Source organism: Hyalella azteca, unplaced genomic scaffold, assembly GCF_000764305.2.
Source record: "Hyalella azteca isolate HAZT.00-mixed unplaced genomic scaffold, Hazt_2.0.2 contig17407, whole genome shotgun sequence".
In the NCBI taxonomy this organism is placed as follows: domain Eukaryota; kingdom Metazoa; phylum Arthropoda; class Malacostraca; order Amphipoda; family Hyalellidae; genus Hyalella; species Hyalella azteca.
This window is the reverse complement of record NW_025947191.1, coordinates 90,885-106,205: the sequence shown is the minus strand read 5'-3', so window position 1 is coordinate 106,205 and position 15,321 is coordinate 90,885. Positions and strand designations below refer to the sequence as shown.

Sequence of the window (15,321 nt, the reverse complement as noted above, 5' to 3'; positions counted from 1 at the left end):
ACAGATTTCGTTGTATCATCAGGCTTCATTATGGAGTTACATTCAAGTATAAGGATGAATTTGGTTATTTCTGAAGAACTACAAATTATACGAAGATAGATTCAGAAAATTTCCATCGAGCAATATTGAATTGGTATTAGACGATTGAATTCAGAAATGCTTCTATTCTCCATTTTTCAGCAGTTGCAAGCAGTATTTTCAGACCCGGTAAATTTTTTTGCTAGACGAATGGTTTCTTCAACCAAAGAACTGTTCAGCATTGGGCATATGTCTGCATGCTTGAGCTTATTGCTAAAGCAGAAGATAGCTTATTAACTATTTACTTTACAAGGAGCCTTTCTGTGAGCAACATATATGATTTGAGGATTTCCATAACTATCGTTTATTCCGCTATTTATTTGATTGTCTCTCCAGGAATTTAGAGTGCAGTTGATAACTTAGATCAGTGGTTCCCAAAGTGGGCGATATCGCCCCCCTATGGGCGATGGAAAGATTTTGGGGGGCGGTAAAGAAGAATAGGGTGATAGGGGGCGATAGGGGGGCGATAGAGGGGGCGGCAGTCCGAAGTCGAAGTCAGACGTTCGAACGTTTGTTTGACGATTTGTACACAACACGTGCAGCACATGACTCCAGCGATGGTTTTTTTCACCCAGATCTGTTTTAGCGTATTTTCTCATTTATGGAAAAAATTCACTATTGTGCTCGCGATGTCGGTCCGTCTGTCTGTCCGCCTGTCAGTCCGTCCGTGACTTCACGTTTTCGTCGACGAGAAAATGCGCTCTCTGTCACTCACTGCAGTGAGTACTGAGTTATATTTTTTTAACCTCTCCTGGGTTTACGTCTCCTACCAATTACCGGCCGGTCTCACGGCCAATTTCCAAATTCAATGATCAAGGAATATCTCTCAAACTAATGAACTTAACTCGATGAAACTTGGTACACGTATTCATTAGGACCTTACGGTAATTGAAAGCTCGTGAAATTTTTTTGAATTTTGCCTTCAATTGTTTTTGCCATAGTTATATGGCAATACGGGCCGAAATTCACATTGATCAAGGAATCTCTTCCAAACTACTGAACAGATTCGAACGAAATTTTGAATTTACAGTCCTAACTACCGAACGGCGATGTTTAGCTCGTGAAAATTTTTTCGATTGTGCCTTCGTTCGCGAGTTTCATTCGTGATTTAAACAGCAATTCGTGCTTAAATTCGCGCTAATCAAGAAATTTCTTCCAAACTACTGAACAGATTTGAACGAAATTTAGTATTTTAATACCAAACCTCAGCAACGGTGATGTTTAGCTCGTTACAATTTTTTCGTTTAGCCTTCGTTTGCGAGTTATACGGCTATACGTAAACGGCTCTTGGTTAAACCAGCCGGTAGAAAAGCCGGTCGTTCCTCCTGCCTATATCTGTTTAACTGGCGAACGAAAGCGAATAAGGAAGAGTGAAATCAAGAATAACGGTGAAATGAAATAAATCTCGAAAACGACGGTAAATCAAAAAATTATTTGAATCTAAAAAGCGCCATTTGGTAGTTATGAATGTATATTCAAAATTTCGTTCAAATCTGTTAGGTAATTTGGAAGAAATTCTTCGATCACTGCGAATTTCGGCCTGTATCGCAATATAAGTTTATAACTCACGAATGAAGGTGATATTTAAAAAATTTTCGCAAGCTAAACATCACCGTTAAGTTCTGATGAATACATGTTCCAAGTTTTATTGAGCTGCGTTCATTAGTTTTAGTGATATTACTTGATAATTGAATTTGGAGATTGGTCGTGAGACTGGCCACGAGTCCGGGCCGTAAATTTGCCCGAGACGTCCTAGGTTTCTAGTGCTGAAACAGTTAAAACAGCTGAAAAACATTGGTTCACTAAAATGGGTTCTATTTCTGAAATACACATTCGTGTTTAACCTATATCTTTTAAAATTGCAGCGTCCTAAATTTTATAGAAAGAGGCGCATGATTTTATATGTGTCTGTGGGGGGCGCTAGAAATTCACTAGGGAGCCAAAGGGGGCGCCAGCCTGAAAAAGTTTGGGAACCACTGACTTAGATGCTTGTAAAGAACTACATGTGAAAGTCAATGCCAACTGTCATTGCCGCAGCCGACGATGGATGCAGAAAGATCCTCACTTGCTATGAACTGTGAATAACTGTAAGCTGCAATCAAGTTAGTGCCGTATCTAGATTTTGTTAAGATTAACATGTGCTACTCCGTTCTATTGTGTGATCTTTCGTCAATAAACGCAGAAATTCGAGGCCCTTGCAGAACTGTTTGCTCTATAGAAATTTAATGTGACGAAAGTTACATGAAATGAAACGGCAAATATAATTCAACGATTATTTTAAAAACAACGTTGTTCGTTCAGTAGGATACATGGATTTAGTAGGAGAAATTGGCTTGACTTGCATTACCTCGAATCAGGGATACCTGTTGATGTATCGATTGAATTTTTTTATTTGCGATTATTGCCCTCATTTCTAACCACGCCATGTCATAAAATTTACTAGCTGCAAACGTCTTTGCATGAAATTGAGCCTCTGGTAGACTGCTCTGATCTTAAAACTGAGCGAGTAGTGCAATATAGACTGCATATATATATATATAACGTACAGAGATGGAAATGCCCCCTCCCTTCCCCTCATAAGGGGGGGGGGAAGGGAGGGGGCAGTTTTTTAAAGCATTTTTCATATTCGGCCGTGTCTGTCCCGAACGTATCAGGTACCAAATACGCGCGCCCCACGATCGCCCCAAGCTCGACGAGTAATTTCACAAGATTCCATTTCGGCGCTTATTTCGCTACGGCAACCGGAACCTAAAGCGGACATAGAGCTTCTAATTTACCACGCCATAAAAACTTGGGGCGTCCGTGTGCCAGCGGCTGACAGGTCTTCGAATTTCGATAGGGGGGGAACATACCTGCACATCCTGCTCATTCTGTTGTACGTGTTCATGCCGAGCAGTGCAACACCTCTGCATCTGATAGTGATTTCGAAGTTTTAACCCTTCTATTCAAACAGCCTTGTCTGAATGCCGCTTTTAGCTCCTTTCCTCTTTAAATAGTAAATATATGGGCCCGTTCACTAGCGTTCGTTTCATGTCTTATTTATTTGTTTTCTTTTTACAACCTGACAGTTGATTTTACTATATTAATTGATTGTGTTTGTATTTCTAGGACTAAACTTCTTCTGAACTGAAGTTTGTGTTATGAATAGACGATAGAGCTGGACTACGAAGCGTTTTCTGTTATAAAGAAATGGTGAATTTTTGTGGTATTGTCTTTGCTTTTAAATTCCTGGTCACTTCTGTTACATTTAGTGGTTTGCCGAGGGCACAAGAAGTGCAAAGCTGATGACACAACATATCAAAACTGTGGTTCCAAAAACCTGTTGAAAAGAGTGAGGCGGACACCATATGACTCTTACACCATATATCTCCATTTCAGGATACATAAACTGAATGGTTCATATTATCTTATTAGTTACACATATTCTGCCCGCAACATTGATACGCCCTTTTGTCGGACCAAACTAGGCTTGAATAACCCAGATATGAGTAAAAAGTAAATTGCATTTGTACAAAGCCTAAATTTTTTCTCTGAGTGTAGAATATGAAAGCCCCCTGAGGCGCCTACACGAACCGAATGTTGCTCGCGTGCAAAATTTTTGTGACCCATAAAAAGATTGCAAAATATTTTCCTTTGTTAATATTCATCTAATGAAAAAATCCTGACGGATTATTCTCATATTTTAATTTAGCATATATTGATTTATTGACGCTACTTACTGACAATTAAAGCCAAACTTATGTGTTTTTTCTGCTGGTGGTATTGATCAGTAATCAATTTAAATCCACTTTTGTAGCCAATCCTTATAAAAATGAACAGTTGTAAGAGTCTTGTAATGAAAAAGTAGGTTATGCGTCCTAGTACTACCACGGAGAAGTTGTAGTATAAAATATTTTCTGGCGGAAATAGTTACCGGATTCTAAAATGTATTGAATTTAGTTAAAAGTTTTTTTAATAAATATAGGGAATAACTCCTCTAACTCTCACTTACTTTTAAAGCAAGGGTAGCCAGCTGAGCCGTGTTGTAGGGGATATTTCTGTTAATGAAGGCGGTTGCGTGATCTATTGATGCCTTTTCATGATCCTTCACAGACCTGAGGCCTAGAAGCTCATCGGAGAAGCCCAGGTACTGCGAGTACCAGGAGTACCATGGAAGCGTTGAAACAAACGCTAACGCTTTCTTCTTAATCAGCATCGTCTGTAGGTGGCAATAAAATAATCCGTTCACTTTATGCAAATTATCTGTACAATACCATCATCTTTACACTATCACGTTACTATTGCATTGGAATCACAGTTCCAGTTAAATTTGAATAGAGAGCAATAACAATAAATAAGTAACAATAAATTATCATGCGATTACCAGCTCAAATAAGTATTTTCTCATAATCATACGCCTATTGCGTTATCATTATGTTACCATGATATGGTAATAACACTCCCTTAAATTACCAGTACCTACTGATGATTATCGTAATATTGCCATTATCTTCTCAGCAGTCAATCACGTTGAATCAACATCGAAACAACAAAATACACGATGTTGAAATAACGTTGAATATTGATTTATAATGAAAATTGAATCAACGTCATTTTTTTCAACGTCGTACATTTCGACGTTGTTTCAAAGTTGAAGTCGCGTAAAACTCTGACTTTAAAATTGCATATATATATACATATGTTTGCGATTTTGCTGTCAGATGTCAACGCGAATTCAACGTTGAAACAACTTCGAAATGCACAATGATGAAAAAATGACGTTGATTCAATTTTCATTCTAAACTAATATTCAACGTATATTCAACCTGGCATTGCCTGCTGGGTTAATTCTTTGTAGTCACTGGATCACGATCATATAGGAGCTTGAGGGAATATGAAGGACTGCCCAGAAAACTTTGTTTTATTAACTGACCGATCATTCCGAAATTTCATACACACATGCAAAACAACAATATAAGCAGCTTTTTTCGTATATATTTTTTGGGGAACTGAAAAAAACGAGATATATAAAGAAAATGGGAAAAATGGTATTTTCAAAAATCTCCTCTTTTTATTTACATGGTACAAAATCGACGGACATATCATTCGATTCACAATACAAATATTTAGCTACTCTAGATGCTTTTTTTCATTTTTAGAGTATTTTTCAGTTCTTCCTCCCTCGCCAATTCATGATCGAACACTAAATAAATCGGAAAATAGAGTAGCATAATATTCCATTTACGAATCAAATGATATGTTGCTCGATGTTTTAGCTCCAAAACGAAAGCAGAAGATAACTTTTTAAGACGGTGTGAACTAGAAATTTCAATTTTTCAGGAGAAGAAAATTACTAAAACGGGTTCAGAGTAAACTGAAGGCTAAAAAATTGTTTGATATTTATCTTCGGCTTTCCCATCACCTGCTAGTCATATTGAGGGTACCACATGTACGACTTAGTGTTGTAAATTTAACGCGGATAATAATTATGTGTATGGTATTTTTTCATTCAAAAAATTCGGATCTTGTTTAAAGAATAAGCACTCCATTATGACCTTGTAAAGAAAACTCACCCTAGTATATAATTTTTAATAAAACGCACCGCAGTATAAACTTTGGTGAATAACTTTTTTAATCTTCACTTTCAGGAACGCACCCCAGTATAAATCTTTGGGAATGACTTTTTTAATCCTCACTTTCAGGAACGCACCCCAGTATAAATCTTTGGGAATGACTTTTTTAGTCCTCACTTTCAGGAACGCGCCCCAGTATAAATCTTTGGGGAATGACTTTTTTAATCCTCACTTTCAGGAACGCACCCCAGTATAAATCTTTGTGGAATAACTCTTTTGATGCTTTTTGTGATCATATTGCGGCACATGAGTTTGACTGAGAGTCTGAGATGTTCAGCTTATTATTTGGGATTTAATGTTTTGCAACGTACTTTCTTACATTGAATTGTAATTCTTAAAAATGTTTAAATGGGCCTAATTTGTTTGTATTATTCATTCAATTAATCTGGTTAAGAATACGCACCTAAGTAATGTTTTTGTTAAGAATACGCACCCCAGTAACGTCTGGGGTGCTTATTCATAACAAGATCCGATATTTCTCTAACGATGTTCATTTTTAACCTGTTGAAACGACATAACGCACAAATTAGATCACGCACATACATACGGTCTGCTGTCTTAGGCGGGGTAACTTTAGAAACCTGGCTTAAGATTGACAGTTTCTCCCGCCTTCCCTTCCTCGGCACTTCAAACTCTGATAGCTATCGGCACTGGGATTTATCGCGAGCGTTTTCAAATCAATTATGTATCACATTAAAATCATTTATGAAAACGTCTTAACATTGAATTATCATCAAAATAATACGTTACGCACTTTTGCCCTAGCGGTGATGCCGGCCGTGTATTGGATGGTCCACGTGAAATCTCTGACTTCATTGAGATCATCGAGGTCCATGGAGTAGTTTGACAGTACACTTTTGAGCATCAGACCTGGTCCCAATGCTAGACGCTTCATTCCTGCAAGACAAGATAGGTAGCAATCGAAGGCTATATGTTGCGGGCAGTAAGTTCTCAGGATCCAATATATACTCGTCCTGCCTAATCGGTCAATATCACAACTGAAAAATAGCCGCAGTTGTACTTTTCGGTCCTGATTGTCATAAACACTCATTGCTGCGGTCAAACGCGCAAGTAACTTTGTTGCAGGGCTCTCAGTCTGACTGTACCCTAGCTGCCAATACACTGGTTTCTGCGTGTAGCCACGCTTTTGCGGCACTGGTCACTGAGGAGTATTCGATCACTGCGCATTCATCTTTCGGGTCGTTATCCAGAAGTTGTACTTAAATTTAGAACCAACAAAAGTATCTCATGTATCTCCTCTACTCATAAACTTGCATAATTTTTTTATTATAGCTCAATTCTGCAGAATAATTCGTGGATGAAATTGTTTGTCGGTTCTTAATTAATGGCATAAAAGGGCCGGTTAACCGTGCTTGTTTACAATTCGTCATACTGTATATGATACAATTCCCCGGAGGCTGATTCTTATTTACCTGGTATGTCGTAGATTAGATACTCATTGAATAAGTGGTATAAGTACTCACCAAGGTACTTGATTTGCTCAGTAGTGAAGGGCTGCGTATAGTTAAGAAAACTTTGCATGGCTGCCTCCAGCACCTAGGACGATAACGTATTTTCAGAAAATCGTTCCAAAGATTTAGACTCTTTCATGGAGTTTTATTTTCACGCTATGTTTTTTATTAAAAAATTTATTTTAAAGTTTTAAAAATTTGAATGTAAAATATTTACATTTTTATTCATTTCTAAGCTGTGAGGTTATCGCTTGAAACGATCAAGATTTAGATTGGCCTAAACAGGCGCTGAAATTAAGAGAGATATGCTACAGATCACGCAAAGACATACTGCGAGATAAACCGAAAACATGAAGCAAGAATCCTGCTACAAATGAAAAAAATGTCATGGAAATTGTAATCGTATTGAGATTAGAAACTCATGCTTCAGGACGCAAAAACAATCCTACCAGAGCATCGATAGATACAAATGGTAGTGCAGTTTTGATGAAGCCGTCGGTTTCGTTGCGGATGCGTCTGTTGTCGGCGTCGAGCACCTCATTGGGCAGGTCGGTGGCGTACACGAACTGCATGAGGCCTGCAGTGCGCAGTAGGTTGATCACGCTCTTGATCTGCCAGTTATAGAAGTATAAATCGTTATCACCTTATTAAAACATATCAGAACAAATGTCGGATCATCATCAGCCTATATGCAGGATACAGTTTGCACGACACCGATGAGGTAATTAATGCCTAAATTATTCAAACAAACAAATAAAAATTTCTGTTAATGATAGAAATACTTGAACGAAAGTAAAAATTCTTGCGTTACTCGCTGTTTTTTTAATTATAATGCAGTGCGTATGAAAGCCCATGATCCATACGAGGCAATAATGACATACCTTTTCCATTTCTGACCACGAGACAGGCGATGGTGAGGAGGCGTCGCTGCGCCGAACGTTCTCGGCCTCAAATAACTTCACGACGAAGTAGCGCCCCAACGCCGTCAGTTTGGACGGATTGCCGCTCAGCATCTGCGTTGATGCCATCCAATGTTACCAACTAAAAATATCAGTTCATATTCGTTGTATTTGTCCGATTTTGTTATAAATACCCTATCTCGTGTAACGTTGCTTTAAGCCGTGTTTTTGCATGATGAAAAGTGCAAAAATGTTTACATCACGGCATTATAGTATTTTTTCATGAAGGTGTAAAATTGGTTCTGTTGAAGTATACATAGGCTTGTCTCATGTCACTCATCCCAAACAAACACACAGTAAGGATCTCATCCTCGCGGGTCAAGAGGACGTCAGGACGCAGTCGCAGGAAGACAGCGTCGGGCAGGATGCTGAGGTTGGTCATCTTGGCGAAGGTGTCGCGGTCCCAGTTGCTGGGGTCGCCGTAGGTCTTCTCGATGAGCCACGCCCGCAGCGACAGCATGTACTGGGCGCGCGGTGTTGTCCCCTCGCCCCTAGACTCGGCCTGACTCGGGCACGAGGCTGACTTGTTGCTAGTGTTGTCCTTATTGTTGTTTTCCATGCAAAGAATCACTTCATTGAACCTGTGAGGCAAGATATTAGGGTTCATTTCTGGTGCCAGCTATGACAGCTACGAAACGTTAACGGGACAAGAATTTAAATTCTTTAAATTACAAAGGACTTGATTATCCATAATCCGCTCTAACGCTTCCACATAAGAAATTGATTAGCGACAGTATGAATGATGTTACTGTTCTCTTCCATACTTCGGCCCTGCATCCGAAACTAAGTCAATTAAGGGAGCTAAAACCTTTGTTCTCAAAGTACTTTCCATACCTTAATTAATCTTCTATTTTATTGGTGAACAATTTTAAAATCGGTTCTTTTTAGGTGCAAAAAAATCATCCCCCATTTATATGCGATCATCCCTTGTTTATAAATACAGCTGTGCATTATGTGCATCTGCGTACGTCGGGATGACGCCTCACAAGCTTTATTCCAGGGTCGCAGAACATAGGGGAGAAGTTGTAGAACTGGTCACTTACTATCGCTCCCGTATTCGGCTGTGCGCGCTCACGCCGAGCAGCGCGATTTTACAATTTTTTTATAGGGACTTCAAAGTTTTAGCTTCTACTTCTGGTGTTTTTGATTTGCGCATTTTAGAGTTATTGTATTTTTAAAAAGAGGCCAAGTTTAAATTCAGCTTTAGCTCTTACCCACTAGAAATTTCAAATAGATAAATTTAAATGTTTAGGTTTTTTGTAATCTTGATTGTACTAATTAATGATTTACTTGTGTTCTAGAATTTCCGAACTGACGATGGAGCTGGACTCCGAAACATTTTTTATAAAATAGAATGAATTTTGTGGAGTTTTCTTGGCTTATAAGATTTTAGTGAATATGCGATTCAAGTAAACGAGGGTTAACTTTCATTTTAACCTATTTAAATGAAATAAATCTCTTGCATGCTTTAATGTCACGAATCGACTCAACGATAAATACCACACCAAATGCTGCAGAAATTAGGAAATATTCAAAGCGATTCGGGAAAAACATCATGGAGCTGATATGCGAAACTTCTCTTATTGCTGCGTTAATGTGTTCGATAAAAGACAAATCATGGAAATTTTCAAGAAGGCTGTTTCAACGAATGAAAATAATATGGAATAAATTACTCTATGAATTTACCGGCATTATTTCATTACATTCAAATGACGGTTTTGGATGGAATCAAATCAAGATAAAACCTGTTCACTATTTTCAAACCAAATAAAATGATAAAGGAAACAAACAAGAACGTCGTTTCGCTTGAGCAATAACCTTTGATTTTATCGTCGAGAAATTGCGGGTAAGGCATAGCTCTCGTGTATTCATAAGGCAATGATATTGACTTCAAAAATCAGTATCATTAAAAATTGTATAATCAAATATTTTTGAATAGCAGCTGTAATCATTTATAAAATATAATTAAATTTCACTAAATCTATGCCGTTTAACTCTAAATTTGGTAATTTCCAACATTTCTAGACGATGGTAAATCCGGGGTTCGCACGTAGAGACCAGGGGCCATACTTTCAAAATTCGTTAAGTGAACGTAAGTACTTACGCTCTATTTTCTTGTATATGATTGGTGGATTTTGCTTGAAAGGCCGGCAATGATTGGCTGATGAACTTATAATCTCTTGACTTTTTTTTTGAAATTATGGGCCCTGGATCGAGATTTCAACTGGGATCTGGTAACATCGTATTGAAAGTATAATTGAGGATTTGTTTTCAAAGCACTCACAGCTTGGCAATGGCGCGCTTGTCTCGAAGATTGGTGAAGGTGGTCAGGGGCAGGTAAAAGAGGATGGGTTTTAGGCTTGTGATATTCTCCTCCATCCACTCCGAGGAATACCCCAGCCCATCCAAGAGTAGAACCACTTCCGTCCTCGACGCCTGGTCATGCAACGAATGATAATTTTCAGGCATAGGGAGTAAAACACAATGATTCCAGGAATAAATAAGTGAAACCATGCTTTTCGTTAGCCAGTTCGGCTGGAAGTGTGGAACTTTCCGGTTTATGTTAAACTGTGCAGCTTTTGAGATTCAGCCAATAAAATGAATGAAAAAGTTAAAAAGCTAGCAAAAAACTAATAATTAGGCCTTCGGTAGCAAAATATCGTAATTTTTCCTTAATCAGTTTTAGGTTGCCGCTAGCAGAGAGACGGTTGCACCGCATGAAAAACATGTTTTCATTTATAAACAGAACACGAATGGAAAATTACATGGGAATGATGTGTAAAAAAATATGTGAAACTTATACTTAATGTTGTACTTCTTATATGGAAAAAAAGATCTAGCCTGCATGAAATTCATTTAATTTTGGCAATGAATTCTGGTTACAGGGGTGCATTTTCATTATTTGTAATGTTCCATCCCGAATAAAGTCATAGTTAGCGACGAAATTATTCGTACACCCCTCTCTTTTGAATGTTTTCTTTGAAAACACGAAAATTATTGAATGTTAGAGCAAAGATTTAATTGAACTAAGCAGCATGTAATGGGGAAAATAACACTATATTTTCAGAACAAAATGTCATTTCAAAACGTTACAACATGCACAAATTCCCAAACACATTTAGACAGTTATTGGTACAGTTTTGAAATACTAACATAAATGCAATAAAAATAATCAATGGCATGTCCCTTCATATTGATAAACTCCAACCATCTTTGCTGTAGTTCTTGATAAAATTCGCAGTGGTATTCGGTTTGATATCATCACATTCTTCGATTGTGACTTGTTTCAATTCCTGGTAATTCTTGGGAGTCCAATTATTGCTTCTGAATTTCAAGTCTTGTCATAAATTCACAATCGGGTTCAAGTTGCAACCATTAGTTGGTCATGGAACACCAATCACCTTTGTTTTATTAAGCCAAGGGGTAGTAGCTTTCGCATCATTATCTTGCTGAAAGATCCATCGTCGTCCAAGACCCTAATTCCGAGCGGATGTTTGCGAGTCTTCATTCAAAATCGATACAAAAACATCTGAGTTCATTGTTCTATCAATTAGAACTAAATTCTCTCTGCCACTTGAGGAGTAACCACCCCGATACATCTTTGACCCACCCCCATAAAAAGGAAGCCTCCCTTTTTTGCGCCAGATCTTCTTCGTACTATTATGTCCATATTGCTAATTTTTTATTCGCCGCTCCATAATAATTGGTTCTAAAAGAATTTGTCTTTTCCACGTAAGATCTTGCGAATGCAAAACGAACATCAACATGACGTGTGTGAAGTGGGACTCGTCGAGGTCTGCGTCCATGCATGCCAGTCTTGTTGGGACAATGCTTCATGATACGCTGTACGGCACGCTTCATGGTATAACGCTGCATTGTACACTGTATGGTACGCTGCATTGTGCACTGTATGGTACGCTGACTCGCGCTGGTTCCCTCACTGGCTAATCTATTGGCAATGTCCTTCAACACAACTCTTGGATTCATGTTTACTGCACGATACAGCTTTTGAACTGATCGTTCCAATAGTTTTGGCTTCCGTCCTCGTCCAGGCAACGTTTGTGCAGTGCCAACCTCTACAAACTTCCTTACCACCGACTGAACTGAAGATCAATTGGAATATTCTGGCGTTGCGAGATACACCCAAATAACCACTGCCAGATTTGTGTAGGTCAAAAATTTTACTTCCCCACTGAAAAATACAAAAAAATCTCCACTGAGCTCCTTCGTCCTGCTCAACTTGAATTTTGTAGTCAAATGGCAGGAACCGACACCTCTTGAATGACGTAACCGATAATAATGTCAACTGGGATAGTAACAAACCGGATAAAACTGCGAATCTCATCAAGAACTGTGGAAAAAGACTGCTGAAGGTTATCAAGATGAAATGACAAGAAATTAATTATTGATATTGCAACTATGTTAGTATTTTTCAATTTTACGAATAATTGTGTCTGAAGGTATTGGGGAATTTTTGCATGTTAAAATGTTTCGAAATTAGATTTTGTTTAGCAAATGTATTTTTTCTTATAAATTTAAAAGCAGAAAAAATTCATCAAAAAGTTATCATATTTGAATAGAAAACGTTTCAGAGTCCAGCTCAAACGTCAGATCGAAGATACAAGAATGCATATAAAATCACAAGTCAGTAAAGTTGAAAGTCACGAAACCTAAATTAAAATCTGAATTTACAAATAAAAGACATGTACAAAGAAAACAGCAAAAGCTATCTATTCACAATCTCAAGGGGATATGGCTAAAAGCTGAATTCAACTGGGCCTATGTTTAAAAATATACAAGAATTCTAAAATGCGCAGATCTGAAATACCGGAAGTTGAAGCTAACCCCTTAAAGTCACTGTCAGATACAAGAACATTGCAATGCTTGGCGTGAGTGCACAGAGCTGAATGAGGGGGGTGCGATAGCAACTGTCCGGTCCTTCAACTTCAGCCCACATTATCTGCGACCCTTGAATAAAGATTGCGTGATGTCATTCCAACGTACGCAGATGCACATCGTGCACAACAATATTGATAAACTAGGGACGATTGCAGTTAAAATGGAAGCATGTCTTTGTATCTAAAGAAAGGATCGATTTCAAAATTTTTTACTAACTCAACTTCATAATTGGCATTTGGAAAGTATTTATTGAACAAAACTTTTAATTCTCTTGACATAGCTTCGTACGCAGGACCGAAGTATGGAAAAGAATAATAAACTACGTTCCTCCTATCGCGCTCGGGAGCAACCTCACTTTATCTCTTCGACATGAAAAAAAATATTTGCAAAGATTGGCCGGGTGATAAACCCATGTCTAAACCGTCAATGTGTCTGTAAAAGTTAAATTTTAGGCTCATACATTCATTTATTTTCGAGTTAATCGAGAAAACATGGAAAAGAAAGGAGTGTATGAATAATTTTGACGCTACCTGTAGGCGTCACCGCGAGCGTCACTAAAAATTGGAGCTCAATAACCATTCTCTAGTATTCAATTTATCACATCAAATCCATCATTTTAATCATCCAAATGAATTGCAATACTAATAAGTTAAATTGCTTACGTTAACGTCCACAAGCAAGCTCTTGAGCCTGTCGATGGCCTGGGCCTGGGTGACGTTGACTCTCCTCAGGACGTCCATCTCATCCCTGACGCGCTGCGACAAATATGGCATCACCAAGTCCCGTGTGTCATTCCTCAGCGTGAGTAGGGAAAACGCCTGTTTTGGAATAGTGTAATACTGAAATCATTCAAATAAGATAAATAAATTCAACAATGATTAATACACTAAAAGAAATAATAACGCTTAAGGACAACCCAATAAAATCGATATTTTAAATACATTTCAAGAGAAATTAGTAGAAAAGCAATCAACGTATTTTGTGAGCTATTTTGAAGTTTTTGCATTTACATGGAAGAGAGCGATATTTGTTGTTTCATGAAATGGTCGAGATAATATTGGCGTTACCATATAAATTGTTTTTTTAAGAGACGAGGGTCCCATAATTTATGTACGAGAAGGTTTCAAATAACATATATGACATGATTAAATCCCGATCAGTATGTCTATTGGTTTCTAAGTAGTTACTTCAGTCGTTTGATTTTACGACCGTTGAATTCAATTAATATGAACTTTTCGAATCAAACATTTTTTTGGTGCACTTCACTAATAGTCATATCTGGAAATCTAACAGGAAAATTATCAGCCATCCTCAGGAATTCAAAAGCAAAAACAAGACTACAAAAAAAAGATTTTTTTTTGGAATCCAGCTCCATCGTCAGTTCACAACACAAGTCCTAGAAACACAATTACAATCTATTAGTAAAACAAAATCCACTGTCAGGTATTAAAACGGAAACAAGAAAATGACGACATGAAGTGAAAGAGTAAATGATGGATGCAAAGAAAATGGTGAATTTCTGTGGTGTTATCTTTGCCATTAAATTCCTGGTTAATTTGCGACAGAAGCAAACACGTGATTTTAATAACAGCTATCACAGTATGGACGAGGTTCCATGTAAGCAACTCTTCTTGTTTTTTTCAAGTCAGTAAAGGTTTAGCACCTGTCAAGAAAATAATGAACAAAATTTTAGCTGAATGAATACAATGACTCCAGTCGTGGATCATAATTCGTCATGTCAATTTGGTAAAATTAAGGTGGATATTACGAAATCTGATATCACCGGAAAAATTGTTCACCTGGCTTCAAAAATTTTTCATGGTTCGTCGGAATTAGGAGATCGATGCGTGTTTGAAGAACTATGCTTCGAGTCAAGTGCAAAATGGTATGTCGAGGAGTCTCGTGACTTTTTTTTTCATTCAGGAAGCTCACAGTAAAAATAATATACGTTTAAAAATTAATTTTTAATGACAACACTTCTAAAGAATCCAGTGTCTCCAATGTTACATATGTACAATAAATTTCTAATTTTATTTTCAAATATTGAAAAATTACTGTTTCAATTTTTTTATTTATAATTTTTTTAGAAATTATTTATTCTGTCGATTGATTCATGTATTGCCTCCGACTTCACACAAGTATGCAAAATTTCAGATCAATTGGACAGGTAAAAGTGTGTCAAATATCAATTATAAGATTTGTAGCTGACAAAATTGTTTTTTCAATTTTTTAATATTGAAAAAAAAATTTGACTTATTAAAATTATTCATTTTAATAATTGATTCATGCGTTGTCTCCAAC

General features: G+C 37.5%; 1 protein-coding gene across 1 annotated transcript in view; it reads right to left on the bottom strand.

Moving 5' to 3' along the window:
- LOC108677510 overlaps positions 1-6,585 on the bottom strand; it is a 37,748-nt gene extending 31,163 nt beyond the window's left edge. Inside the window, exons 1-2 of the mRNA XM_018165735.2 lie at positions 6,445-6,585; positions 4,070-4,276 (exon numbers count right to left, since the gene is read on the bottom strand). Coding sequence (XP_018021224.2) covers positions 4,070-4,276; positions 6,445-6,585 — 348 coding nt within the window. The remainder of the gene's footprint in view (positions 1-4,069; positions 4,277-6,444) is intronic.
- Positions 6,586-15,321: the final 8,736 nt, after the last annotated feature.